General features: G+C 39.6%; 1 protein-coding gene across 1 annotated transcript in view; it reads right to left on the minus strand.

Moving 5' to 3' along the window:
- Positions 1-27010, minus strand: part of LRP2 (low density lipoprotein receptor-related protein 2) — a gene marked incomplete at its 5' end in the record, with an annotated part of 51814 nt that overhangs the window by 15943 nt on the left and 8861 nt on the right. Inside the window, 24 exons of the mRNA XM_010192715.1 lie at positions 363-506; positions 3149-3280; positions 4255-4386; positions 6436-6564; positions 7438-7560; positions 8015-8152; positions 9506-9622; positions 9896-10012; positions 10591-10710; positions 11413-11541; positions 12457-12702; positions 14289-14485; positions 15396-15573; positions 15983-16206; positions 17454-17624; positions 18097-18249; positions 19109-19625; positions 20101-20396; positions 20847-21048; positions 21844-21975; positions 22793-22912; positions 24651-24776; positions 25832-26074; positions 26456-26659. Of these exons, the coding sequence (XP_010191017.1) occupies positions 363-506; positions 3149-3280; positions 4255-4386; positions 6436-6564; positions 7438-7560; positions 8015-8152; positions 9506-9622; positions 9896-10012; positions 10591-10710; positions 11413-11541; positions 12457-12702; positions 14289-14485; positions 15396-15573; positions 15983-16206; positions 17454-17624; positions 18097-18249; positions 19109-19625; positions 20101-20396; positions 20847-21048; positions 21844-21975; positions 22793-22912; positions 24651-24776; positions 25832-26074; positions 26456-26659 (4290 nt within the window). The remainder of the gene's footprint in view (positions 1-362; positions 507-3148; positions 3281-4254; positions 4387-6435; positions 6565-7437; positions 7561-8014; positions 8153-9505; positions 9623-9895; positions 10013-10590; positions 10711-11412; positions 11542-12456; positions 12703-14288; positions 14486-15395; positions 15574-15982; positions 16207-17453; positions 17625-18096; positions 18250-19108; positions 19626-20100; positions 20397-20846; positions 21049-21843; positions 21976-22792; positions 22913-24650; positions 24777-25831; positions 26075-26455; positions 26660-27010) is intronic.

Below are 27010 nucleotides of genomic sequence, written 5' to 3' on the forward strand. Positions count from 1 at the left end.
TTAGTTCCTGCAAGACTTGAGCCAGGTTTGGGGAGCGGCAGAGGCAGAAGAAAAGGCATTTGTTTACAGCAATCCTCTACTGCTGCATAATCCTAAAGAACCACAACTCCACAGCTGAACTCACACCAAAACAATATGAGAAACAGAACAAAACCTAGCTACACTGAACTAGAGCATTAAAAGCAACCACACTGATGCTGAAGAAAGAGCAGAAGAGGGGAAGGACACAGTCAGCCAAGACCTGGCCAGATACTCTAATCTGATTTTGATTTCCAGCATAAACTAAATACCTATGCTGCAGAAATGCATCTTTTTTAACCAACCTTTGCACGGTTGAGTATTAAAGTTCTACACATACTCACTCAGGCCTATCCCTTCAGGGTCCCAATCATAATCCAGAGCTTGGATGCGCTCCTGGTTATCAATATAGTCAGAGTATTGTTCTGATGAGATATTGTATCTTCGAATCCGCACATTATCTGGCAGCAGTAACAACGGAGGATTACCTGGAAAATGATCATGAATTTTACTTGTATGTACTTCTTGTTTTAGAAGAAACAGATGGAAGTCACTCCTGGTCGAAACTAAACTGGGGTTTTCACAAGTTCTGCCTGCATAAGAAGCAGAAGGAACACAGGGCCACTTCTAACGCTTCAGAGCTATTCAGATTTCTTGGCTTTGCAAAATTAATTAAAAATGCATACCACTGAGGACAGTATTATCCTTTTCACCATACATTTCCTGCAGTAGTGATCATTAAGGCATAATTCCTTAAAAATTCTTAAACATCACAGTGCTGGCATAGTACCACCTCACATCTCAAAACCAGAATGCCGCTATACACGATGCAGTTCAGCTCCCCTCCTTCAAGCACAGGAAACAATTTTGAAAGTACAAATAAATTGCCAGTACCTTGAGCCAGGACCTGTCTGAATTCTTCTACTTGGAAGTCTTTACATCCTAATGTCTCCATATTCAGATGAATATTCTTCTACCCAGAGATAAATCTGGGGTTAAACTTCAATACTCTTAATAACTTGACTATAGGGAGTATCAGTCCCACCTGGCTGATTCTGCTGGTGAGAAAATTTAATTGTTCAGTCCTTTTGCTAAGGACAAAGTCTAGTTGGGAGTCACTGACTTAAACCCTAGGTCTTCTTCCAGAGAAGAATTTCTCCTACGTTAATCACATCTCAGAGCCAATGAGAAATGACAAGGCACTCATCCAGGAAAGGAAAATCTCATTTACCAATGCCTTTTCCAAGTAATAATGCTCAATTTCCTATGAAGTGCTCATTTGAACACAATCCCTTTCTAAGTCACACCCAAATACGGGAGAATAAGGCAAGTGACTGTTCTCTACCTAACATGCAATTCAGTGTAGAAGTTGACAGCACTTCTAGTGTATATGCTATTACAGGAAAAAGAGGACCTGATATTCTATATGTGTTCTGAAAATGACTGCTAATCAGGCCTGCAGTAGACACAGGTAAAGGAAACCCTCATTTATGAGTGCTGTGAGTTTGTACTACAAAGAGCGGTAGAGTTCTGGGCATACAGAGAAGTAGAACTTTAGGCACAAAAAAGTCCATTACGTCAGCAGCTACAATCGTGCTATCTTCTATCACTTAGCCTTGAAAACCTCGGGTGTCTAGATGCTTCCTGAATAAAGACCATGACGGGTTTCAAAGAACTAGATTTCCGACACAGACTCATGGAGAGGTAGCCAGGCAGAAACTCAGGTGCAAATGCCCTTTTGTATTTCCAGTCTCACGAATCACAGAATGGTTTGGGCTTGGAAAGGACCTTAAAGCTCATCCAGTCCAACTCCCCAGCCATGGGCAGGGACACCTCCCACCAGACCAGGTTGCCCAAAGCCCTGTTCAGCCTGGCCTTGAACACTTCCAGGGAGGGGGCATCCACAGCTTCCCTGGGCAACCTGTGCCAGTGCCTCACCACCCTCACAGTAAAGAATTACTTCCTAATATCTAATCTAAATCTACTCTTTTTCAGCTTAAAACTGTTACCCCTCATTCTATCACTACACTCCCTGATAGAGTCCCTCCCCATCTTTCCTGTAGGCTCTCTTTAAGTACTGGAAGGCTGCTATATGGTTTCCCCCGAGCCTTCTCTTCCCTAGGCTAAACAACCCCAACTCTCTCAGCCTGGCCTCACAGGGGCCCCAGCCCTCAGTCATCTTCATGGCCCTCCTCTAGACTCACTCCAACAGGTCCATGTCCATCTTACACTGGTGGTCCCAGAGCTGGATGCAGCTCTGAACAGCACGTGTGCTCAGCAGTAAATATCTGCTGAATTAGGCCCTGGACTGGAAATCTGGAGACCTCCTTTTCTTGTATCATTTCTCATATTACAAATTCTTTTTAGGTTTCAAAAGCTTCAGTAGCATGTAGTTTTGGTCACAGGCATTCTGTTCTGAAGTTTTTACTATTTGACTAGGCACATCACATTTTTCTCATGTATCTCTTAAAGCTGTTAAAGTGTAAGCACTTTTCTAACTACAATATTGCTTCTGTCATATAATACTGCTGCTCTGTCACTTTTTTCTACTTTCTTCAGCTCTTTATTATTACTATTCTATTACTGTTATTTTCTGAATCAGCTCTCTACCTATTCATGACTGACACACACTGTAATAATCACTGCACTGAAGTATGATAAAAAGCTAATGATTGAAGTTAAGCATTGGCTAAAGTCCTTCTGTTTGTGTGCATCAGTCCATGACCAATGAATGGCAATCTGCCATCAAACCACCTTTGGTTTGTACCAGTTTAATGTAACTTTCTCTGATACATTATTCTGTTGAGAGAACCTACACTTCAGGAGTGGGCAACATTAACTTCCTTCTGGTAACAACCACTGGATAAGCAGGTTTTTGTTTGCAGAAAGTTTCAGGAGAAAGGAAGGCAGGCATCCAAATCAAGTTATTATTTTTAAAGTTTACAATTGCAAGCAGAGCACTTCTATTCCTGATTATGGAATGAGTGGAATACACAGATAATATTACGTTACAGAATAAAGTTCAGTTTTCATTATCTCCTTCCCAAAAAAGGAGAGGATTACATTCATTAAGTTTAAGTTGTACTGGCTCTCTACAGGTAGCAATCAGTGTTGCTATCGGTTAACATACCATTAGCGGCACACTGCTTCCCTTGTTGATCACCCACAGACCTGAATCCGTCTGCACAGAAACACTCATAGCTTCCTTTGGAATTCTTGCAGTCCTGGGTGCATGTTCCAAAGATTTCACACTCATTGATATCTACACGTAAGTAGAGAAAAGATACCCAGAGGTTAATCTCTTTCTTCCACATGCTGGTCACCTTTACTCCATGAAGAAGGAGGTTTGTCCCTTCCCCACATACTCTAAAAGATCAGTTACCTAATAAGTGGTCTTTAACATCAGCATCTGCTAACAGAACTCCTCATCACTCATTTACAGTTTAACATATCTTAACTACAGATTGGCAATAATTGCATTGCTCCTGCTTAACAAATTGCTTTTCAGAGAGACATTTTGATCATGTATTTTTGTGTTAAATCACCAAGGAAAGACAAAAGATAAGGCATGACTACAATGAGATGCAAGAGCAAAGCTTCTCGAAATGCTGAAGCAAAGATACTTAGTCCTCAGAAACAGTAACAGCAGGAAGGAAAGGGAGGAGTGGCCTTGGATCACGTTTAATAAAACTACACAAATTGTCCACAACAGCTGGGAGCAACAAACAGACGTTTGTTGTTTCTTGTCAAAACATACTGAAGTGGTAACTGCAAAGTTACTACATTTCATGGCCATGAACAATGGTCTGACTCCTCACCATATTTTATCTGCATATAACCAGGGCAAAAATATGGCACAATAGGCCTTTAATGTATTGCTCTGGAGCAGAACAGAAGGCAAATACAACCTTCAGTAAGTTTTATTTCAATAAGAAAAAAAAAAACAACCAACCAGCAAATTTCAGTCACTCCGATTCCAAAGATATGACAAAAGCTATACACAGTAAAGCAAAAACATACACATACAGCCACCAAAAGCTTAAAGTGAGTCTGAACTGTGTTGAATGAGGCCTGCATGTTAGAAAACATGATTCAGCAGCAAAACGTTTTAGGAAGCATCTGCTAAATGTATAAAAATCCTGTTAGAATGGAAATATGGGTAGTCATGTTAGAATGGTGAAATGACCGGTCACTGAACACTGCTCAGTGAGAAGATGTTTAGAAGACTGGAAATACCATCACAGGAGTTCCGGTTCGTTTCACTGGCCTTGTACCCTGGCCTGCAGGAGCAGATAAAGCCCCCTTCATTCAGGTTGGTACAGTTATGCTCACAGATGTTTTCTGCACAAGTTCGCTCTGTTCCAGGATCTGAAAAAAAATTATACAACAAAAAAATATAAAGTGTTAACAGGGAGGGACATGTCATAATTCTGATCATTTTAACTGAAAATGGTTTTCAAGTAGACAACATCAGTTTCCTTTCCTTTTCTAAATGAAATTTGAATTAATCTGAACTTGCATTCTCTAAGGTATAACTAACTAGAACAGGGCGGTAAACGCTGGTCACGACAGCTGTCAGCTCAGACGTTTAACCTCTAAAAGTAAGAGAACAGGGTCAGGATAACAGCCATAACCATCTGAGCTCATCTTCCTTAAGAGAAGTGGCACTCTATAGTACCACCATTTATTGGCAGCAACTGCAGAAACTGTTTAAGAAACCTGACTAACTCCAACCTTTGCCAACCTACCTCTTTCTTACCCAGTCCTTTCTTATCAGCTAAACAAAAAATTTTCTTAATTGCTAGCATGCATAACACAGGCCCTACATTATTTATATCTGGATACTGGGGAGAAGATTACAGCTTATTCATGTTGTACCTAATCTAAAGCCTTGCACAGAATGCACTACCCTTTAAAAACACACTTATAGTGGAAAAGGCAAGTCAGAGATAACAGATACACTCTAACAGGTAATGAAAATCATACTCTTCTCAAAGTACATATAGAATTCTCTTGGTTCTGACATACTCTACATATACACAAAGTACTTTCAAGCTCAAATCTGTTATATAAGTAGAAAAGATAAATAATATATGTCTATTGACAGAGCAAGAGAAAAAGACACAGCTGTATGGCAAAGACACTACATTAAGCTAATTATCTCCTTTGCACATACACATCCCAGTGCTGATTAAACAGCTCTATCTTGTATAAATGTAGAGGCAAAAATTCATTGCATACACACAGAGAGAAAGATTCTATTTTTTCTGTGACACACGTATTTGATGTTGAGAAGGCTACCAATGTTACCATCTGATACGCATCCACATCTATCCCCAAATAGTAGAATGCTGGCTGCCAGAAGGCATCTGTTTTGCACTGCATCATATCCTCTTCATACTTCTATGTTTTCATCAAGTCATTGCATTAGGTTATATCACCTAAAGACCATTGGGATGGTATGTGAAACACAGAAACCAGCTGCTTCAAAAAGGACTACACCATAGGCTTCTGAGTTATGCGCATTTTGCCAGCGTGCTGGATTACAAATCAGCAGTGCACCATTTGGCACACTTACACTCAAAGCCATCAAAGCCTGACAAATTGAAATTGCAAATACGTGCTCATATTATCACTCTGCAGCTGCCTATATACTCATATAAAAAGTTGGAAATTATTTTTTTTCCAGATCACAGAAGAATACTCTCCCTCTCTTGCCTCAAAGTTCAAGTCAAAGCTTTTGCATCTAAAGGGATGCTAGTAAATTTATAATGCAAAGTTAGCAGAAGTTGTTCAGAGGATCTGAGGGGGTCCTCAACCCAAGGACTGGCTGTTCTTACAGAATTCTGTGGTCACATCTGTAAACAGGAAAATAGAAGCATCTCAATATACTTTTGTTTTTAACAGGGCTAGAGCAACCTGTATCAGTTCAGAATCTGCCCATGAATAATTCTGTAAGTTGGTCTATTGTGATTTTGATTGAAAAATCTGGATGTTCTTGCTTCCATAATGCAACCCATTTCAAAACAAGATCAAAACCAAGATCAAAGCCTTTTTTGCGATGCATAAATGCTCTAAGCCTAAAAAGGACTGCCCGGAGCACTGAATTTCATGGAATCATAGAACCATTTAGGTTGGAAAATTTCTTTAAGATCATTGAGTCCTACCATAAACATATCACTGTCAATTCTCACTAAATCATGTCCCTAAGTGCCATATCTACTCGTCTTTTAAATACTCCAAAAGAAGGAAAACAGAAGACATTGTTATGGCTAATTGGATAATCCTAGCACAGGTTAATTAAAATTCAATACTTCTTACTACGCTGTTTAAGAAGAAACACGTATTGTTATCAGTTTCAAAAATGTTTATTTCAATAGCTTTCTGATTTTGTTTTCTATTGATATTAGTACTTACTGCAGCCCATTTCATCAAAATGGTCTCCACAGTCATCATAATTGTCACAGACATAATGTAGAGGAATACAATTTCCATTACTGCACTTGAATTCTTCAGCTGTACAAGGTCTTGGGGTTGGGTCTCTACCTATAGTCAAGAAGAAAAATAGTCCTCACTCCATACTGCTCTGCAGTACCAACAGACAGCATCATTCTACATTCATACTGAGGAATCTGGTGAAGCAATGACTGCAGTGACTTTGAACATCTGTAGGAAGCTAAAACTCTAACCGAGGCCTCCTGACTTCCAGGCACATCCCCATGAACCGAAAGAGGCCCCTCCATTTTATAAAGACAAAAGGTAAATTTTTCTTGTTAACAGTTGATTGATTTTTCTTTTTCGTAGTGCCAATCTATAAATTCACTTTAACGACACACTTCATACATCTCCTGCAGACTTCAAGAGGTTATTGAGATATTAGTAAACCATTAAGAATATTGTACAATAAAGCCAGCGAATAATATCATTAAGCAAACAAAAATATGATTAAACTTGGGAAAACGAAAAATCAACATAGTTAATGAGAACTGTGTAAGTTCTCTGACGACAAAAAAGTATTTAATATTAACAGAGCTTCTGCAGGACTGGGGCCTAAAGACCACCAATTCTGTTCCTAAGTGCATACAGTGCCATAGAGTCAAAAGTACCTGTTTCTATATTTTAAAAGTCCCAGCTATCCATCCCATCCTTATTTTACAATCCAGCCAAACTCTTCTGCCTTATTTTAAGTGCAGTTTAAAATCATGCCCTACTTTTCTGACAAACGTTTGCTGATTTTTGCTATGGTATGGAAAACTGCAAATCCGTAACACCAATAACCACAGTTCCAATTATTCCATACTGAGCTCTAGCTTTCATAATTTATGTTTAATTTTTGTCAATTTTATAGTCATTTGGTATTATTAAACATTAAGCACATCACGATTATTGAATTTGCTGCTCAATTTTGTGTAAACATACAGTGCTCCTCTTTCTCATCGCTTCCATCCCCGCAGTCATCCTCCTGGTTGCACAGCTCATGGCTGTATATGCAGCGATTGTTCTCACATCGGAATCGGAACGGCGACTCACAGGCAATGTCCACTGAAACCACAGAGATCAGGTCAGCCACACTTTGACACTTCACGCCATTGAGTCACAAATCGTCCCAAACACTTTCACCCGGTAACATTTATAGGTTTCCCATATTTCAAAAGGCGTGGAGGCATTCAGACCCAAAAGAACATTTTCTCCACATTTTGGTGATTACATGTTAGGACATTACACTATTTGTCAGGACATCATCTTTGGCCAAAGGAATATCCTATGACTCCGTATAACACTGAGGTTTCTAGATTTGTTTAAGGAAATCTTCCTACACACTGTAGGAAGATGAAGTGAACTTGCATATGAAGGAAAATTCTCAGCACTCATACTGAATTAAGTCTGTGAGAATATCCAGTGAAAATAAAATATTTATTTCCTAATTGTTCTCTCTGTTGTGATTAGAGATTTTATTACACATATTGTTCATTTTAATATAACTTTTCTTGCTTACGGCAAAGGTGAAGTTCTTCATCAGAGTCATCTCCACAGTCATTATCACCATCACACTTCCAGTATGGCTGAATACAGACATGGTTTTTACATTCAAACAGCATGGGGGGACAGTATGTACCATTAGGATACCGTGTTGCTGAAGAAAAGAAAATGATCATGTTCTCATTCACAATTAAAAGTTTATGTTTTCCAGAAAAATATTCAGCACAGCCCTATATTATCTTTTCAATACCCTTTTTTCAATAGCAGGAGCTATAATATGAGGCACTGCAAAGATCCACCACAGCAAGAGACTGCAAGGACTGAGGACTTCTTGGTAGCTATAAAGTAATTAATTCAGGTTTGAACGAACAGTGAACCAACATACATTACTCCCAGAGGCTTTTAAAAATAAACTGTCATTAATTTAACAAATGCTACTTGAATTTGTTACTGACAAATCAAGTTCAGTAACAAAGGTCACTGGCCCCTGATGTGAATGACAGAAGTAGCCAAGATACCCAACTCCAAAAGGACTCATGTTGGTCCAGTAAAAAAGAAATAAAATTCCAGATTCCCTAAAAGCTGTGGAAAAAACTGACCTAGAGCAATGAGAAACCCAAAATATGACTCTTCCAACCACCATAATAAACCATACCCGTGCCCTTTCAATGGCTTCTCATATACATTTTCCCTCCCTTTAAGAACAGCTGATGTTGTGTAAATTAGGTCCTATAGATGTACTGTTGTAATGTACGTTACAGGATGTGGCTACCACCAGAAAAATAAAGGTCCTGCTGTGCAGATGCTGCTTCTTACTTAAAGCACAGGTGTTAAAATCAGATACACAGGAAGATGTACAGAACTGTCCTGATACCAACATGAAGAGAAAGGAATTGTCCTGAGTACTGAAGCCTAAGATAATTTGAACATATAAGTCAGAACCAATGCTTCAATACCATCTAAAAAACCAGTGTCAGCCAGCATAGAGCACAGAGGTGATATCTGCATTCTGACTGGGAACAGTACTTTCTGGGTAAGAAGCTGGAGCTGGAGCTCCATACAAGCTACAGTGTACAGACATTTTTTCACAACAGATCAATATTCAGAAGGAAGACAGAAACCAAAAAGTATTTTACTTCCTTGGTTTCACTGCTGCTCTAGGAAACTATACACACCTTTGAGCATTATAAAAAGCAACCCCATTACAAAACCTTGTTAGAATACGGTACACCTTAAACAGTAGATCTTGTCTTGTGAGACATTTGATCCCATGGGTATCTTCTGCTGGACCTTGTAAACACATTAATTTCCTCGCATTAGGAATGTGTTTACAGTGTAAGACAAAAATCTGATTCAAAATACTATATCTATCCTGAACTTATACTGACATCACCGAGTGTTGCAGAACTCTGTACTTCTAAGGAGTCATCTCACCAAAGAGAAAGAAAAGTGTAAATCTTTCTGGAAGTGAGCTCAATAAGCACCAACTGCAAAGCTTGAAACTCACGACAAGTTGCTTCATCAGAGAAATCAAGGCAGTCTGCATTTCCATCACATCTGAAGCGCTCTGCAACACAGTGTCCACTATCACACTGGAAATAACCTGGGTGGCAGGTCCTCAGCTCTGAAAAGATTCAGAATTAACTGCTGAAATGTCATCTTGTTCAAATCCAGAAGAAGTGTTTACTTTTTGAGAACAACATCTTAAAAATGCTGCAAGATCCCAGACCATGCAAGGGTCTGTGGTATCCTCTACATTTGGTGGAATGACTACAGTGATCTGGTCAATATTACTCCATGAAAGATGCTTCCCACAAAAGGTAACTTGGCAGAACAATTTATCAAATTAGAAACAAAAGCGTGGACATTTAAGAGGTAGCATCCAGACAATACGCACCACAGTCACGTTCATCTGAATTGTCTTCACAATCATCATCGTGATCGCAGATCCACCGGGAAGGAACGCAGCGCAGATTGTCACAGCGGAACTCACTTTCTGTGCATTCACGAGGACCTTCATTTAAAACGAATGTACAAATATGAAGAGTTTCCCAGATGTAGATGTGAACACCCACATCTGTCTCATTAAACCAGACAAAAGTAATATGGGCAGGCAGTGCGGTATAAGCCTTAAAACTAAAGTACGTTAGAACAGCATTCCCCTCAATAACCTTTAATTTTGTTAAACATGCTACGTCCCTCTTGACATTAAAAAGAAAAGGAAATTCCTTATGGATTTTGGTTCATCACAGAATTATACAGGAATGTTTGTTCCAAATGGGGAAAAAAAAACAATCCATTCTCATTTTTTAAGGAACGATATAATATTACTACATTTGCACACAGGGCAGAATTCAAATGGCACTTCTCAGTGGAAAACAGGAATTTGTGTTATTGTGATGACTGGAATTACCAGTGGTTTTATGTAATCAAAACGCTCCCTTGTGACATGACTGTCATATTTCAGGAAAGAAAAGAAAGTTTATAGTGTAAAAGAGTGGAATAAGAGCTGTCTGCCACGTTCTCATATGAAATAGAAGGATAGTTGAGGCAAAAGCTGGACTATATCATGACAGCCAAAAAATAACTCACTGCAGTTGTGCTCGTCAGAGTTATCTCCACAGTCATTATCTCCATCACACTTCCAGCGCAATGGGATACATCGGTGGTTGTCGCAACGGAAGTCTCCAAAAGGATTGCAAGTCATCTCCTCTGCAGCGTGGATAATTTGTCAACAAAACAGCACACATTAGCACAGTCTTTGGATAAGGCGGAATGCACAGACGGTAATGGAAGGAGACAGACGTTCATGCCACAAACCGGGCCAAGTAATAGAGAAGTGATAAAGAAACAGCTGAAATAACTATATAGAACTGAGACTGAAACATAAAAACATAAACTCAGTACTGTCAAAGGATGGCATCTCGACCTCATGGTGTGTTACACTTTCAAGTCTTTTCTGGTTCTGATACAGTGATTTGATGCCCTCTCAGCTTGATGTATAAGTGTGTGAGAGATTTCAGCAGAAATGCAAGGGTCTGGGCAAGCATCATCATACTTCCCACACTGATCACTTCACCAGCACAGGAGGTAAGTTAAGTAAATGTAGAAAACACTGACAGCTTTAATTGTCTACAATAGTTCAGCTCAAGTAAAAGTATTTCCTGTTTCATCTGATGACATATTGGGCAAAATGATAAAATCCTGATCTTCAGAGCTCATAAATGTGTAAGCTGCACAATGAATTGCTGCACACAGAATTTTTCCTAAAGACAAGTAACTTCCAGGGTAATTAACTGATCTCAACAAAATACGCCCAGGTACATTATTAATGAAGACTTTCAAGAAAACCAAGATAATTGGAGAAATGTTTTAGGTACAAAGCTATGTTTAGGTTACTTTCTCCAAACATACCACAGCCTTGTTCATCACTGTTGTCTCGGCAGTCATCGTTTCCATTGCACACTGCCCACAGCGGTATGCAGCGATAGTTGGTTCTACAGCTGAACTGTGTGTGATTGTCACACCGGTACGCAGGGCCCACTGAAAGAGGCAATTGTCAAAGTCAGTAGCGTTACTCAGCCGTTACACTGTCCTCCTTGCTATTCTGCCTTTCAAGATCTGTTATGATTTATAGCCAATTATTTCTACTAAAACAAGCTACTTTCTAACTTCAGTGTTGTAAAAGAGAAAGCATTAGACATATTTTATTTTACTATTTTTTTCCAATCTATGCTGCTTGTATTCTGCATATGCTACAAACTCATGACGGGTTCAAATGACGTTCAGTGTGCTTTTCCCTGAAGTACTTAGAGCTGGTAACAGTGGTAACAGAAGCCCCAAACCTGGAAACCAGAGAAGACAGCTTGCCCTCAGATCACAAAACTTGGTCAAACAAGTTCTTCCAGATGGCCAGTGACTTAGAGATATGCTGGAGCACACAGGAAACTCCTGCTCTTAAACTACACTGTGCTCTGCATTTGTTCTCCTTTTAAGCTCTTGTTTGCAAATCATATGCCTGTCACCATGAGAAACTTAAGCTTCAAGAAATGAAACTTTGTTTTTGTAAGAAGTGTGAGACATGTCACGTTCCAAACAAAAATCAGTGAACTGGCATTCGCTGCTTTCACATAGACAACAGCTCAGCATGTATCATTTTTACAAAGCGTTGTTAGAGGCCAAGTAAAGGATGCTGCTAGCACCAAGCACGTCAGAGTGACTTACTGCCAGCTCTTAATAATCTGACATAAATGAGCTTTCTCTCCTTCAGGATTAAGAAAATAGTAAATTATAACATTGCCTCTACGTTTTTTAACACTCTTTACTACATGATTGCAATTAGCTTGCAGAAAACATTCCTTTCCAATAAATTTTCAACCTCAGGAAAATTAAGTAATGCGGTTTGCTCTGCTATTGGTGTGCTATAATGTAGGGAGCTTGCTACTACTGTGTGCTTACTGCATTCATGGAATGGCTCATCGGAGTTATCACCACAGTCATCATCCACATCACACTTCCAGGACTGTGGGATGCAGCGGCCATTGTCACATTTAAACTGGCCTGGGGGGCAGGTTCTACTGGCACAGTGAGTACTATCTTCATCCGAGTTGTCACCACAGTCATCCTCTCTATCACACTGCCAGGCTTCTGGGATACAGCGTTTATTGGCACACTGCCACTGATGAGTTTCACACTGGTGATTAGCTGAAAGAATACAAATTGCTGTTAGGATACTGAAACATACAGGAAAGGTCTGCTGTGGTTATGTCAACAGAGCAGTTGCATCCACATCAAATGCCAAAAAGAAAGTCAGTAAAAATTTAAAACATCACATTCACTTGCCCAGTTAAGGTACATATTTCTAACGGCACATTTCCCATGGGCATCTTCGGACAAGCTCACTAAGGCACTAAATTTTTCCAGGAGTGAGACAGATACTATCTTCTCCTACAGCAGAGGGGACTAAACGCAACATTCAAACATCATTGAGGCAGGGGCTCCCATTCACTTTGCAGAGGAGTCAAGTTACATCGTGGCTCTGGCCATGCTAACAGATGTACACTAACAGGCCTGATGAGCCTGTTCCTCTCACTGTCAATGAGTATGTCAGAAAACTTAGCAGAAGACTATGCTAATATCAGCTCCACAACCTATAAATGTACAGTCTCTGCTCCCAAAGGACAAAGCACTGGAAGCTGCTATCAGCAGTGCTCGCAAACTAGGGGAGCTCTGGAGGTGTATGAAAATAGGAGTCAACACTGCGCCCTGCTTCCAGACTTTGTCTCACTGGATGCTGCCCTCATCCTTTTTTTACATATGCTGCTGAACTGTTCAAGAAAAACAGAGTACATTATAATATCCATGCATTTTTCTAGACTACAGGACTCTGTTCCCACGTGTGAGATGAGAAGAAGGAATTATATAGACCTAAACTGACTTTTATGATACCCAGTATGTTAAAACCACTGACACATCATGCAGCTGCCACATTTCTACTTACTCAGTATTCACCTGTGCCACACGTAGGAGCTTAGCTATTTGAAACTCAAATAAAATTGACATTTCATTTAATTCTGTCATTGTTAGAAACACTTTGTTAATGGAAGGTAATGAAACTATCAATGATACAGCCACACTGCTTTCCCCACTACCACCTCCCCTTTATAGCCTGCAACTGTCACAACTACATTATTATCAAAAAGAAAGCTAAGGACACACGTTTTAGAACCTAAGTATGTGGAATAAGACTGGTTTTTAAGGAAATAGCATTATTCCACAAGCATAATTAAGCTACATTTCTAAAATACTGCCATCACAAACAGCTCTCCAAAACAAATCTTCCCACATGCACTGGATTTTGTGCAATGCAGAGGGTGAAATAATTTTGTCCCATCACGTTAGGCTCCAGAATACAGGGAAAATCAGCACACCTGGTAGACTGACCTGGGCATTAGGAAGACTTAGCTTCCTCATACTCACCATGGTTTTACTCAGAATAAAATTAAGTGGGTCTTGCTTCTAGTATTTTATACCTCACATTGTAATTTACACCAGTGCAAATCTGTCTCAAAGGTACAGAAAATGTTTATGTTTTGATATAGTACATTTTTGCTCTCCTTCACCCTGTTTTTGCACTGAGATGAATTGCTCTAGCAGGTGCAAGGCTAGAAAAGACTGTGTCTACCTCACCTTTTCACCAGTGAAAAAGGGGCTAATGACTGTGAAATTTATATACATAGCTTACATGTTTTGTACTGAAAAAACACTTACACTTGTTAGTTGTAACTTACCACAAAGTACAGGATCTTCATCTGATCTGTCATGGCAATCTGGCTGGGTATTGCACAAGAAATGTGGACTTGTGCAGTTCCCATCATTGCACTGGAACTGACCAACAGGACAGTATCGGTGTGGACAGGTAGGGGGCTCATCAGAGCCATCTCGACAGTCCCTCTGTCCATCGCATTTCCACCAGATAGGAATACACCTACAAAGAAGAAACAGTGTTTTCATTGTTGATATGTCTCTACAGATATACAACCATCCCTCTACAGCACAGAAGACACTTTCGTCTCAGTGTTATTTCTTGAAACTTCCAAGACATCTTGAATTACATGTCTTCTGTTTCATATGTCAAACGCTAACAACGTAAGCCAGAATACACAATGGTGTCATGAGAAACAGATCATACTGGTGGGCCTCTACAAGGAAGTTCACAGCAAATTAATAAGGATTTAATTTTTATGTATATTTGTGGTAACCATCTCTCAAGCTTCTTAATCCAATCATCAGTTGGATTTTTAATGAGGTAACATTTTAATAATTCATTTGAACTTTAGCACAAGAATTTCACTAGGGATTATCATTGCAACGAAGGCCACCCAATAAGCACATCTGCCTCACAGGCTGCAGGGTAATACAATATTAGCACACTAGCTCTTATATCAGCACTCCTCTCCCCTTACTGCTGTTGCCTCAGAAAAGTGTCAGAAACATGACCCTTAAGCTCAGTGGCTTTCCTGGGCCCATGGCAGGCAGCATACATTTGGCAGAAACAGATACCTTGTAAAAAGAGTTACAAAACATCAAAGAAGGCTCCGGGTTTGTGAATTCAACTGGAAATGGCTTCTGGAGGCACGTGTTTCTCACTACCCAAATTTGCTACATTAGAAATGTCATACGGCACGAAGAAGAGGAAAAAAATACTTAAACAATCAGTCTAGAAGTATTTTTCCAAAATACATGCCTGTTTAGTCCTGGCTTTGTCTTTGCAAGCACACCACAAACTCATAGTGAGAGCAGAAGGAATCTCTAATTTCACACCCTTTTGAAGAGACTAAACTGTAAAACACATCCTTAAAACGGCATTGGAAAAACATGGTGAGCAGTGGACTTACCTCTCAGTGTCTGCACAGAGAAACTGGGTGCTAGAGCACATTGGAAGGCAGTGGGCGGTACTGCCGAACTCCACTATCATGAAGTTATCGGGACATTCACAGGAATAACCTTGACCACCAGCTTTTATTAGACAAAGATGGGAACAGCCACCGTTGTTCGTGCCACAAGGATTACTAACTGGTAAAACAGAAGAATAAATATTACCATACTTGGCAAAACTCAGGACGCAAAGGTCCCAATCTACAACAGATTCCTCCAATACTGTGTTAAAAGCTTAAATGTAGCAAGTTGAAAAACAAAACATAGATAAGTAGGCATTTAGTGAGAGAAATACATATTATTTCACATACAGGAAATGTATGCTACTAAGCCATGACATTTTAAAAACTAATTTAAAATTATGCATTTTCAGTCACTGCTATTCAAAGAAAAGGCAATTAATAAATGTAAAGCAGAGGGCCACATTTATTCTGTACATTTTATTCCCCTCAGCAAAGACAAAAGCCGAGTGCACTCAGGACCCCTCACAACCAGTCTCTGGGTAACAGCTGACCCTCCAAATGCAAGTGTAATTCTGTTTTCTCACCAAATGGCTGTCTGTATGGATGGTACACATGGATGTCAAACGGCCGATGTGTGGTGTTCACAAGAACAGCCCTCTCTGATCCGTCATATTTATTCCCCTTTTCAACTGTTCTTGTGTTCCAGTCAGTCCAATATATCGTGTCTTCAAAAACTGTTATTGCAAAGGGATGAGGTAAAGTCCCATCATACACTGTGTGACGATGATGTCCATCCAGGTCGGAGTACCTACACAGAGAAAAATATGAGCAAAACACTCAGATAAACGCTAAAACATCTTCGCATCCTTATCATGCATGCCTACGGTGCTTCATGATTGGTGACCAGGATCAGGCAATGTGGAACTGCAGCTTCTTTAGTCCCTAACGATAGCAAATCCATTTTAAGATATGCAGGAAACTAAACCAGAATATTTTAGGCAAATAAATGGCATAAGGAACATCCACTGAAACGTAAAGTCTTCCCACAGACGCATATCAGCTTGTCCAATGACATTTTACACATTTACTACCTTACAGCAAGTTATTTTTGTCACATGGGAGACTAGCTTGCCTGGATCATTCTGATTGCTAATGGAACACTTAATAATAGGCCTCTTAATTTTCTAAATATTATGCATATTTCTGATTTAGACCCTCTTCTGATGAGGTAACTTGAATAAGATCTTATATTTTTACCATCACCTCGCTATAGGGGGAAATGATGAAATACAAGAAAGAAAGAGATAGAGAAACATATATATATATACACGTATAATTAATATACATTTTTAAAAAGACATTTTTAACACTTCAGCATAGAAAAGACTGCTGGAAGAATGAAAGAATAGAAGTAAATATAAATCTAAACGTACATGTAAATATGAATACAAACATTAATACTGATATAAATACAAAGGATTGTTTCTAAAATATTTCAATGCCTCGACAAGAACCAGAATGCTAGTTATTCATGTTCACTGATATTTAAGTGGAAATTTTCTAACACTATAAGCAATTAAAGGATTTTTCTTAATTAACCAAAGAAACCCATACGCTAACGGGAAATTCCACGTCATACCTATGGACAGATGTTCAGAGATCTAATGATTTGTACACTATTTTACTAGCCCATAACTGGTTTAGTCAAAGTTCAACTCTTATCTATTGGCAGAAAGAAGAGAATCGGAAAAAATATTTACTTTATACTCAGTTTTGCTTTGGTTAAGGTTGTACACCTACAGAAGTGGCACATTCACGTACAGACTGCATCTTTTCACTATAGTTTTTGGACCACTTCCAGCGGGACATAGGATGCAAACACAGGAACTAGGCTACTGTGTCATCTAGTGATTCGTATCACCTACTACTGCAGACCTCCTGACTCCGGTTTCTCATAGAGTCAGTGGGTAGAAACACATACGATGCTCACAGCATCTATAAATGCTACCACTGCAATCAGACGTTCAGCTGTTTAATTCTTTTCTGCGTACGTACTCAATGTAATTTAGATGGGCATCTGCCCAGTAGAGCTTGTCATTGGTGTAATCTATGGTGAGTCCATTGGGCCACTCTAACTTTGTAGAGATAATCACCGTCTTCTCCTTGCCATCCATGCCCGCTCGTCCAATATAGGCTCGATCTGCCCAGTCTGTCCAGTAAATCTGTCTGTTCAAATAAATACTTATAGTTAGGATTGCAGTAAGAATATGTTGAAGTATTAGAAGCTACATCTCAGATATAATATTTCCTGCAACAGAACTAAAGCAGAGATTGAGGAAGAAAAACGTTAACGTATTTGTTACTTTAACTGCTACGGCAGACAATTGTGTGATCACAGTTGTCCTCGAAGAACACAACTGGCAGCCCCACCGCCCATCAATCACACACACGTCTATCAGCCTTCTTAGCCTTGCAACCAAAACTTCCTTGTCCACATGGAACCAAATTCCACTTTCAATGATACCTGACAGCCCTGCATGCATACCTACAAAAGGCAAGCTACTATTTTTCCTAAGCTGCAACTAAGATCTAACGCCATGAAAATCTAACTGTAGGCAGCCAAAAGTTTTTTCAGATTTTCAGAGACAGTGCAAGACTTTTTGGAAAAGAAAGGAAAAGCACTCTCGAAATGTCATACCCGTATTTTGGATGAACAACAATTGCTCTGGGGTACTGAAAGCAGAAAGTGTTGTTGGCATCCACACAGCGATCCACCAGTCTTTTCCGGAATCTTCCATCAAGTTCAGAGACATAGAGACAATCTTTGTAGGCATCCACCCAGTACAATTTTCTGAAATGTTTTAGAGTTAATTTATTTACCCTTATTTACTTTTTTATTTTGCTTCACAGCACCTTAAATTTCACAGTTTTTTTTTCTCCTAGAAGCACTATATCCACGGTAAAGGAAGAATACACATACTGTACTGACATCCCCTCTGCACCATGCTCCAGACTGCCCCTTTCACTCCTGCTGTTCCTACATCCAGAGTCATTGGTGCCAAATTCAAACCGGCAGTTCCCTGGCTGAGTAATAATACATCATCTGCCTACACATGCCTAAACCCTTTTCTCTTCCCTTCCTCTCCTACCAACAATGGCCAGAGAAGAGGAGCGGGGAAACAGGCATGCAGTGCAACGGATTGGGACCAGGGCTGTGAAGTATTAGAGAGAATCACCATCTGCTTCATGCTGCTACCTTTCCCATCAAACAGGTAGAACAGTCGCCAGGTTCTCCCTTGAAAATTCCTAAGCAGTTCAATGGCCTAATTTAAACTTCATCTAGAACTATCTAGTACTCTAACACTTTTATTAGTTTGCCTAGGAATTATACACAGCTGTAATCAAAGAAATCACGCAAGCTGAAGTCATTATTTTAAAAAGCCTGCAACAAAACAAAGTATTTTATTTAATTAGAACTACAGCAGGCTACTTGGAAACTGTCTGTACAAGCTGGTTAGCTCCAACATCCACAAGGCCATTCCAGAAACGGCCCGACGGATGCAATCTCTGTCTAAGAGTGCATCTACAACCCAAAACTATTTCAGCACTCGTCCGAGATTTCATATGAAGTGGGAGAAAAACCCTAAGATAAACTCCCTCACACATCATTTCCTTAGTAGCTCAGAAAGACAGAAAACGTGTTTTCTTACCTGCCAACCCAGTCAACAGCGATACCTTCCCCGTTGGGCACATCATCACTTATCACTGCCTCCTTGTTTGTTCCATTTAGGAACATTCGCTCAATGACCTTCCTCCCCACATCAATCCAGTACAACCTCTTTTCCACCCTGTCAAAGTCCAGTGCCACCACATTTCTCAGTCCTTGCAAAATGAGAGAGTAAGACTGGCCATCTGCTGTGAGATTTCTCAGATAGTAACGGTTGCTAAAAATAAGGTATGGGGAGATATTACTATTTTGCCGGCAACTTTTTCCATCAGGCTCCCGGATATAGCCTGGGGCACACTTACAGATGTAGGAGCCAGATGTGTTCTCACAAATCTGGCTACATACTGATGGAGTTTCATTGCACTCATCAATATCATCACAAGTCCGTTTATCAGACATAAGTTTGTATCCGGGATGACAAGAACAGTAGAAACTTGTCTGTGTGTCTGTGCAGTCATGATCGCATCCACTGATTGAAGGGTCACTGCATTCATTTATACCTGAGGAAGGAAAGGAGTTCTGGTCAAGGAACCAACTAGCAGAGTCACTTTCCAGTGTACTCTCTCTGTCTCTCTCTCCCTGCTGAATATGAATCTTGGCTGCTGTAATAAAGGAGCAAAAAAAAGAATCTAAGTTAATATAAAATTTTTCTAGCACCTCTGAGGTCTGTCACCAAACATACTGAGTACAAAATATACACTTGTGAATGGTGCATTCTGGAAATTTGAGGGCAATGTATAAACTATATTTACAGTTTATATAATTAGCTTATTTTCATGCTTTGTTAAAACAGTATATAAAGTATGATTTAATTAAAACAAAAAATTAGACACATACATTTCTTGTAACCCTTCTGAGACACAACCATGGAACAGATATGATTTTAATTAAGCAATTGTCTTAAGAGTTCATTTTTTTTAAAGCTCACTAAGCATTTAAAATTAAATAAGACAGTACAAATAAATCTACACATACCACATCCTTTTTCGTCACTATTATCTAAGCAATCATCCAACCGGTTGCAGACTTTAGCCGTTTCAATGCAGTTTCCATTGTCACATTTAAAATGATGGGGAGAGCAGGTCGCTTCTGGAGTACTACAGAGATGCTCCAGCTCATCAGATTCATCACCACAGTCATTATCCCCATCACAGATGTAGGCCTTGGAAATGCAGCGCCCATTCTGGCAAGTAAACTGGTGCTGTTGACATGGTTCATAGATGCATCCCCTTTCATCACTGCTGTCACCACAGTCATTGCGTCTGTCACATCTGAAGAAGAATGAATGCTTTTTGCAAATATAAGGTAGCAGTCACTATCTTTAGGGCAGATGGATAGACTCATTATCTTTATTTCCAAAGGAGATCAGATATTATTGGCTCCAATGGAAGACTTTCAGAAATCAGGTCATATTATACAGTCTGATCCTGTGAGTCGTGCTTGTATTCCCTGTATGCATTACAGGGTGAACAGAATCACCCCAGGAGAGGTTACCAGGCATTAAAGGGATTAAATGCTAGTAAGCACTGGGGATATTAACATAGGAAATTCCAAAGCATTTTCCCATTAAAAATAGTGTATGAACGAGGAGCAGATAATCAGTTTCATTACAATAAGCAGATCTATTTAACAATTAAACAGCATGGAAAAAAAGGTTGAATGAGCTCCTTTACTTTAAGTAAATTTTGAGAATTTCTGCAATGGCTTAGGTAGTTACAAACCTGTACGTGTTTCGGATGCACAAGCCATTGCTACAAGTAAACTCGTTTTCTGTGCAAGATCTTCGTGTGCAGTTCTGGTGCTCATCAAATGCATCACTGCAGTCGGCATCACCATCACAGACCCATGCCCGAGGAATGCACCTCCTGAGCGGGGGTCGGTTGTTGGCGCACGTGAACTCTGCAGCCGTGCAGTTGCGGTTTGCTGAAAGAAAAGCACGTTCACTGACACAGCAAGTTATACTCTGCGTATGTAACACCCTCTCCTGCCACACACACAGTTAATACAGCCACCCTTAATCCACAACAGAGCCGTGCTCTGCTGCACGTGCAGGGGCAGATACCACTGCACTCTCTCATATACAAAACTCACACTCATTCCCACTAATATTCACTGAGCCTCCTCACGGAGGCTGACTGGGCCAAAGAGCTTTAGGACTCCTTAGGCAGTGCTGGCATTTGCAGGACTCTGGATCATGTTGGATTCTCATTATAAGCTTTTCACATGCCTGGCCAGATTTCTGGGGAGCTGAACAAGTATTAGGCCTAGGCTTTGTTTTCTTCAAGGTATTTTGTGCTCCAGGGAGCAAACAGAGGGAACACCATTGTAGTTAAAAAGGGCAAGGACTGCAAGCATATCCCTGTGGTTATGCACAAGATATAGTGTGTGATGGTCAGGGAGTATCACCACTGAAGCTGCTAATGCTGCCCAGATCACACAAACAACCCAGGTTTATTATATATTGACTTGAATTCAGCAACTCAAAGACGAGTAATCACAAAATTAGAACAAATGTATTATTTTTAACCTGCAAAATATTCAATTGTAATTCCATGTGATGAAAACTAAGGTATAGGAAGAGTGTACCTCATGCTTAATGTGCACCTTTATGGATAGAAAAATTGGCAGAGAGTGGGGGCTGGGGGGTTGGTTGTTTTCTAAAAAGTGCCTGCAGGACAAACAGAGAACGTGCAGTATCTATTTGCATTAAACACCTACCACAATTATGTCTTTGATCCTCATCACTCATATCCCCACAGTCATTATCACCATCACAGATCCACGTTGCTGGGATACATCTGCCATCATCACATCTGAACTGGTCGCTTGAACAAGTCCGCACTTGGGGCACTTAAAAATCAACACAATCACTCTGCTTGTTAAGCTAACCTTCACTGCCATGAAAATCACCCAAGAGGGTATTTTAGGGAGAATCTTATGACAGAGAAATGTAAAACAGAAACTTAAGTGTAAGACAGTTAAGATACAGGCAAACTTAAACGAAAGGTGCAACTCTAGCAATGTGCAAAGTGAGCTGTCAGCCCTGCTTAAATCATAGGAGAATCTGTTCTGCCTTGTGTTATGCCAACTTTTACAGCGGGAATAATGACTGTGTTGTTAATATCAGTTCTCAGTGACTTCAGCTAGTCTTCCTTTTCCTTCGTTTCACTTTCCTCCCCCCTTCTGCTGCTTATCACTATCAGTTCCCATGCAGGATTGCTAACTGCAATTCTATGATACTCTACCTCATACTGTGTAAAAAAAGTTCCTCTGCATCCCACATTTCTTTTTCCCCAAACAGAACATTGCCTGCACACTCCCTGTACAGCATGACATCATCTTTTACATTCATAACAATGCCAAAATACCTGCTACCTTTTGTTACTTGATACACCACCACCAGAGTCTTATGAAGAGACAGGAGGCTATGCATTAAGAGTAATCCCATCAAGAGCAATCAACTGTGCAATTAAAAGCCTCCATATTCCATACACAGCTTTAAATATTAAAGACCTGAATTATTCAGTGACTCAGATTACATAGAATCTGTGAATAAACCTCAGAAGATACTTATTTTCCACGTAGTCTGGAGTCAAGCTGCTGCCTACAAGAGAAACTGCTGATTTCCCATAACCCACTGTGTTGTATCTTCTGAGTGTAAACTTACCACAAGAGGCAGGTTCATCAGAGCCATCAGCACAGTCTATTCCTTGATCACAGTACCAATGAGCAGGAATACAACGTCCCGATGTACAACGAAACTCACTATTTGTGCAAGTCAGTGAGACTGGAAGAAAAAACCTACGTATGACTTCTTTCTTTCTGTTACCTTTCCAACTTGTTTTAAGTTGCTTTTGAGTCCATGTTATGCAAAAACATTACAGACCCCAAAAAAGAAAGAGAAAAAATTATGCTAGGAAGGATGTCTTTTCACAGCCTATCTGCAAAGAGTTCTTTGTACAGACTAGCTTGAACTTTGTGTGCAAAAAATGGGCTCAGTTCTCTCCTTGGGTATATGTATCAGCTAACAAATAGGAGGAATTTGCCCTGGAAATAGGACTGCATGTAAATATGTTCTACATTTATACTTGAGATTAGTGCACAAGAAAATTATCGCAGTCCAATAGACGCATTTCTCCAGTGCCCAAACCAGGCGGTAGCAGACTCCATGCTTTACAAGGAATCAAATGTGCAGCAAGGAAGTAGTATCTCAGGGTAAATAATGCTTTCCTTGTTCTCCAGAGTTTTTCTTCACTTGCAGGTAGGAATCTTTTCTTAGTGGCAGTGAACAACCACCTGTAAAACCTAAAGCAAGCTGCAAATATTCCTTCTGCACTTTGGCTGGGCCCCTTGATCCTGGTACATATAGCGGGTTTGATCATTTCTTCAGTGGTTACTGATACCACCCTGTACCCTCTGATGGTTTCAAGACACCAAAAAAGGACCCAGTCTGGCCTTTTATCTTGCTCTTCTGTGTGCCTTTAATGATGGAAATCAAAGGCAATTAACACATTGCTCATTAATGTCTTGGGGCTTCTTTCATCTCAAATTCTCCCTTGCTCTCCCTCTTTCTTGCCCTTCACCACTTCTCAATTTAAGTAACTCAGCAGTGCTGCTGGGACACAAACAGTAGAAAGGACAAAGCACACCTTTCATGAGCAGCACAAGGCTCACTATGTCTGTACATATAGCCAGACACTTTTGACACGTAGGTGTCCATAGATAAAAGTGGTCATGTTCTGGCTAGGAAAATTGAACTAATATTTTAGAAAAAATATGGCATAGTTAATTCAAGGCAGGTATCTTTAGGTAAACTGTGAAGTTTTAGGGAAAACTAGTCTTTAGGAAAACTATGAAGTTTAGGAAAACTATGAAGTATAGGAAAACCAGTGGAAGCAAAAATTATCCACTCAGGCAGTATTAAAAATAAATCATTATCTGAAAATATCCATTATGTTTTACAAACTGATCCAAAACATTTTATATTGGAAAAGTACTAACTAACTACTATCTAATAAAAATGTCTGTACTAGCAAAGATAAGTTGGTTTGTAATTAAGGCTGATTGAAACCTAGCCACTTTTATACACTAACTGGAAGCTACAATGAACAACTAATCACATATAACTACATAAAGAAGCAAAAGGAAATAACACTTGAGACTATACACAATTTCATTTTATTAGAAGGAAAATTATCCTAATGTTAAAGTTCCAAGAAAAGTCAAGTCGCTATAATAATGCAGGGCCAATTGCCTTGTAAAACCATAAAGGATACAGAGCACAGTAAGCAAAAGGAATGACACCTCAAATGCTGTATAAAAATGCTGCAAAAATCATGACATTTTGTATTAGATAAAAGCATTATTTAGATAACTGAGAGCTAATAATACAGTACATGCATCTTGTAACTCTTCAGTAGTACAAGAGTAGATGCTTTGAAATCAGCTGGAGTTTTGTCAAAGTAAAGAGCAGTGGAACAAACTATGGAAGTACAAGAAAAGTGACCAAGGGTCTGTTAACTTACCACAGTGAGTAGGGCTCTCGTCACTCATATCTCCACAGTCATTATCACCATCACACAAATAGGTTCGAGGAATGCAAATGTTTGTGCTTTGACACTTTGTGAAACCAGACTGGCAAGTGCGTTCCGCTTTAAGGAGGGAGAAAAAAGTAAAAGCAGGAGTTCTTTAAAGCTTTTTTAAAAACTGTTAAGCTGTATCTCACTGAAAGATACATAATAATATTAAAGAGTCCCATGTCAGCAGTTGTTAAAGTGCACTCATACTGCTCATGCTACATGGAAACAATTAGACAATTGCTTTATTGACAAAAATCCTGACAGAACCACGATCAAATAAACACAGGCCAATACTCGGGGTAAAGGAACATAAATTGACACGTGTTCACACTGTAATGCCTTCATCGAACCAAACGAATGACTAACAGACCAGCAATTTCACATATTCAGACTTCACTGAGAATAAAAAAATTGTCACAAATAATGCGTTAAAAAGAAATCATTGTGCAAAATAAAAAGTAAATAAAAAAATTTCTAAATACACTTTCATCAATTTCTCTAACTCCAGATGTAAATTTTCCACTGAAGAACGTAATCACAGGGCAAAGACAGGATTAGTTTGATTAACTGCAATAATAGTCGATACTGATCATCGTTTACATCTTAAGGAAAACAAACATAACTGGTAACTTTTCTAGAGCTGTAAGGCATATAATTTTAAACAGAATAAACATAAACTGTGTCTACGCAAGAGTCACGATATACACGCCTGATGGTTCAATCTAGTATAATTAATATAGCGTGACACAAAGTAAAAACCCACCGTCAAAATCCAGGCTAATCCTGCAAAATTATAAGCCCTGCATCCAATTAATCTGAAATAATCTTTATGAAGTCCACGGGTTTACTCGCAGGACCCAACATTAAGCACTGCACAAGCACTTGTTGAGTCAAGGCACACTACCTAAAGCAATAGTCATTTTGTAATATCTTAGGGTGCTCCAGCGTATCTTTTAACAACTCTATTTGCTTCAAATAACAGAAAGCAGAATCTGTAACGGAAATAAAGCAATCTTGCATCCTCTTCACTGATTTTGTCACAATTCTTCACACACAAACACACTTGCATCTCCTTTGGTCTAAAGAGTCAGACTGAAACGGGCACTGGGTAATGAGCATACACTTACGGCAATTTCTCTCATCGGACGTGCCGTTATCGTAACAGTTGTTGACTCCGTTGCAGACATACTGAAGAGATATACACCTTCCATTATTACAGGTGAACTCCGTGTGGGAGTCACAGGTTCGAAACAAGCAACCAGCCTCGTCACTGTTATCTCCACAGTCATTGTAGTGGTCACAGCGGTAGTGATAGGGAACGCATCGCCCGTTACCACAGGTGAACGCTGTTGGCTGACAAGTATGGAAAGCTGCAGGAAACAATTTTAAAAGAAGAATCTTAAAAAAAGAATACACGTGGATAAAACGTAATCTAATTTCTCTAACAAAGCAACAAGTAAAATCCCAATGCTTTTACCTGCCAGGGCAAACAGAGCTGCAAAACGGACTGCGTGAAAAGTAAAATACATGTTTGAATTAAACAAAGTAGCAATTGGCTATACATGATAAAAATTCAATACTACAGTGCTATTGGATTCTAGAGCAAATCAGTTGGCTGTGAGCAAGCCAGAGATGGTTTCCAAACCACAGCTACAAGATCCATGATCGTGAAGCCATAAAGTGACAGAGAATACAGGACAGACAAAACAGAGCATGCATCACTTTCTCATGCAGTTATTTTAAATACTTACCACACACACTTTCCAACTCATCACTGCCATCACCACAATCATTGTCATTGTCGCATTTCCATCGCTCGGAGATACACAGCCCATTAAGGCACGTGAAGAAACCAGCATCACACCTGGTACCATTATCCACAATACAGTGCTTGTTATTATTGGCTAAATACCAGCGACCTTCAGAAGGGCACTGACATTCTGCCCCAGCTGGACCTACATTTATGTTTGACAGTTAAAAAAAAAGACAAAAAATGAAGCAAATTCAACATTGATGCTTTAGATTGGGTCTATGGAAACGTTCACAGCTGTAACACTGGAATAGACAGTGACATTCTCACAGCTCCTGTAAGATCTATCTGCTTGGACGGAAGCGTGGTGACTTAGTCAGATTTTTATCTCAGTTAAGCACATGCAAACTCAGAACCCCCAAGAGTTATTTCAGATTCCCAGAGGAAGTGAGATCAGAACTTGGAGTATCTTAATATTTGCCTGTTGTCCAAATAGTTTTTGGGTGGCAGCAAGATGGCACCTGATGCTTTCAAATATCAGAGCTCATGCTCCGCT

Source organism: Mesitornis unicolor, unplaced genomic scaffold, assembly GCF_000695765.1.
Source record: "Mesitornis unicolor isolate BGI_N332 unplaced genomic scaffold, ASM69576v1 scaffold2089, whole genome shotgun sequence".
Taxonomy (NCBI): domain Eukaryota; kingdom Metazoa; phylum Chordata; class Aves; order Mesitornithiformes; family Mesitornithidae; genus Mesitornis; species Mesitornis unicolor.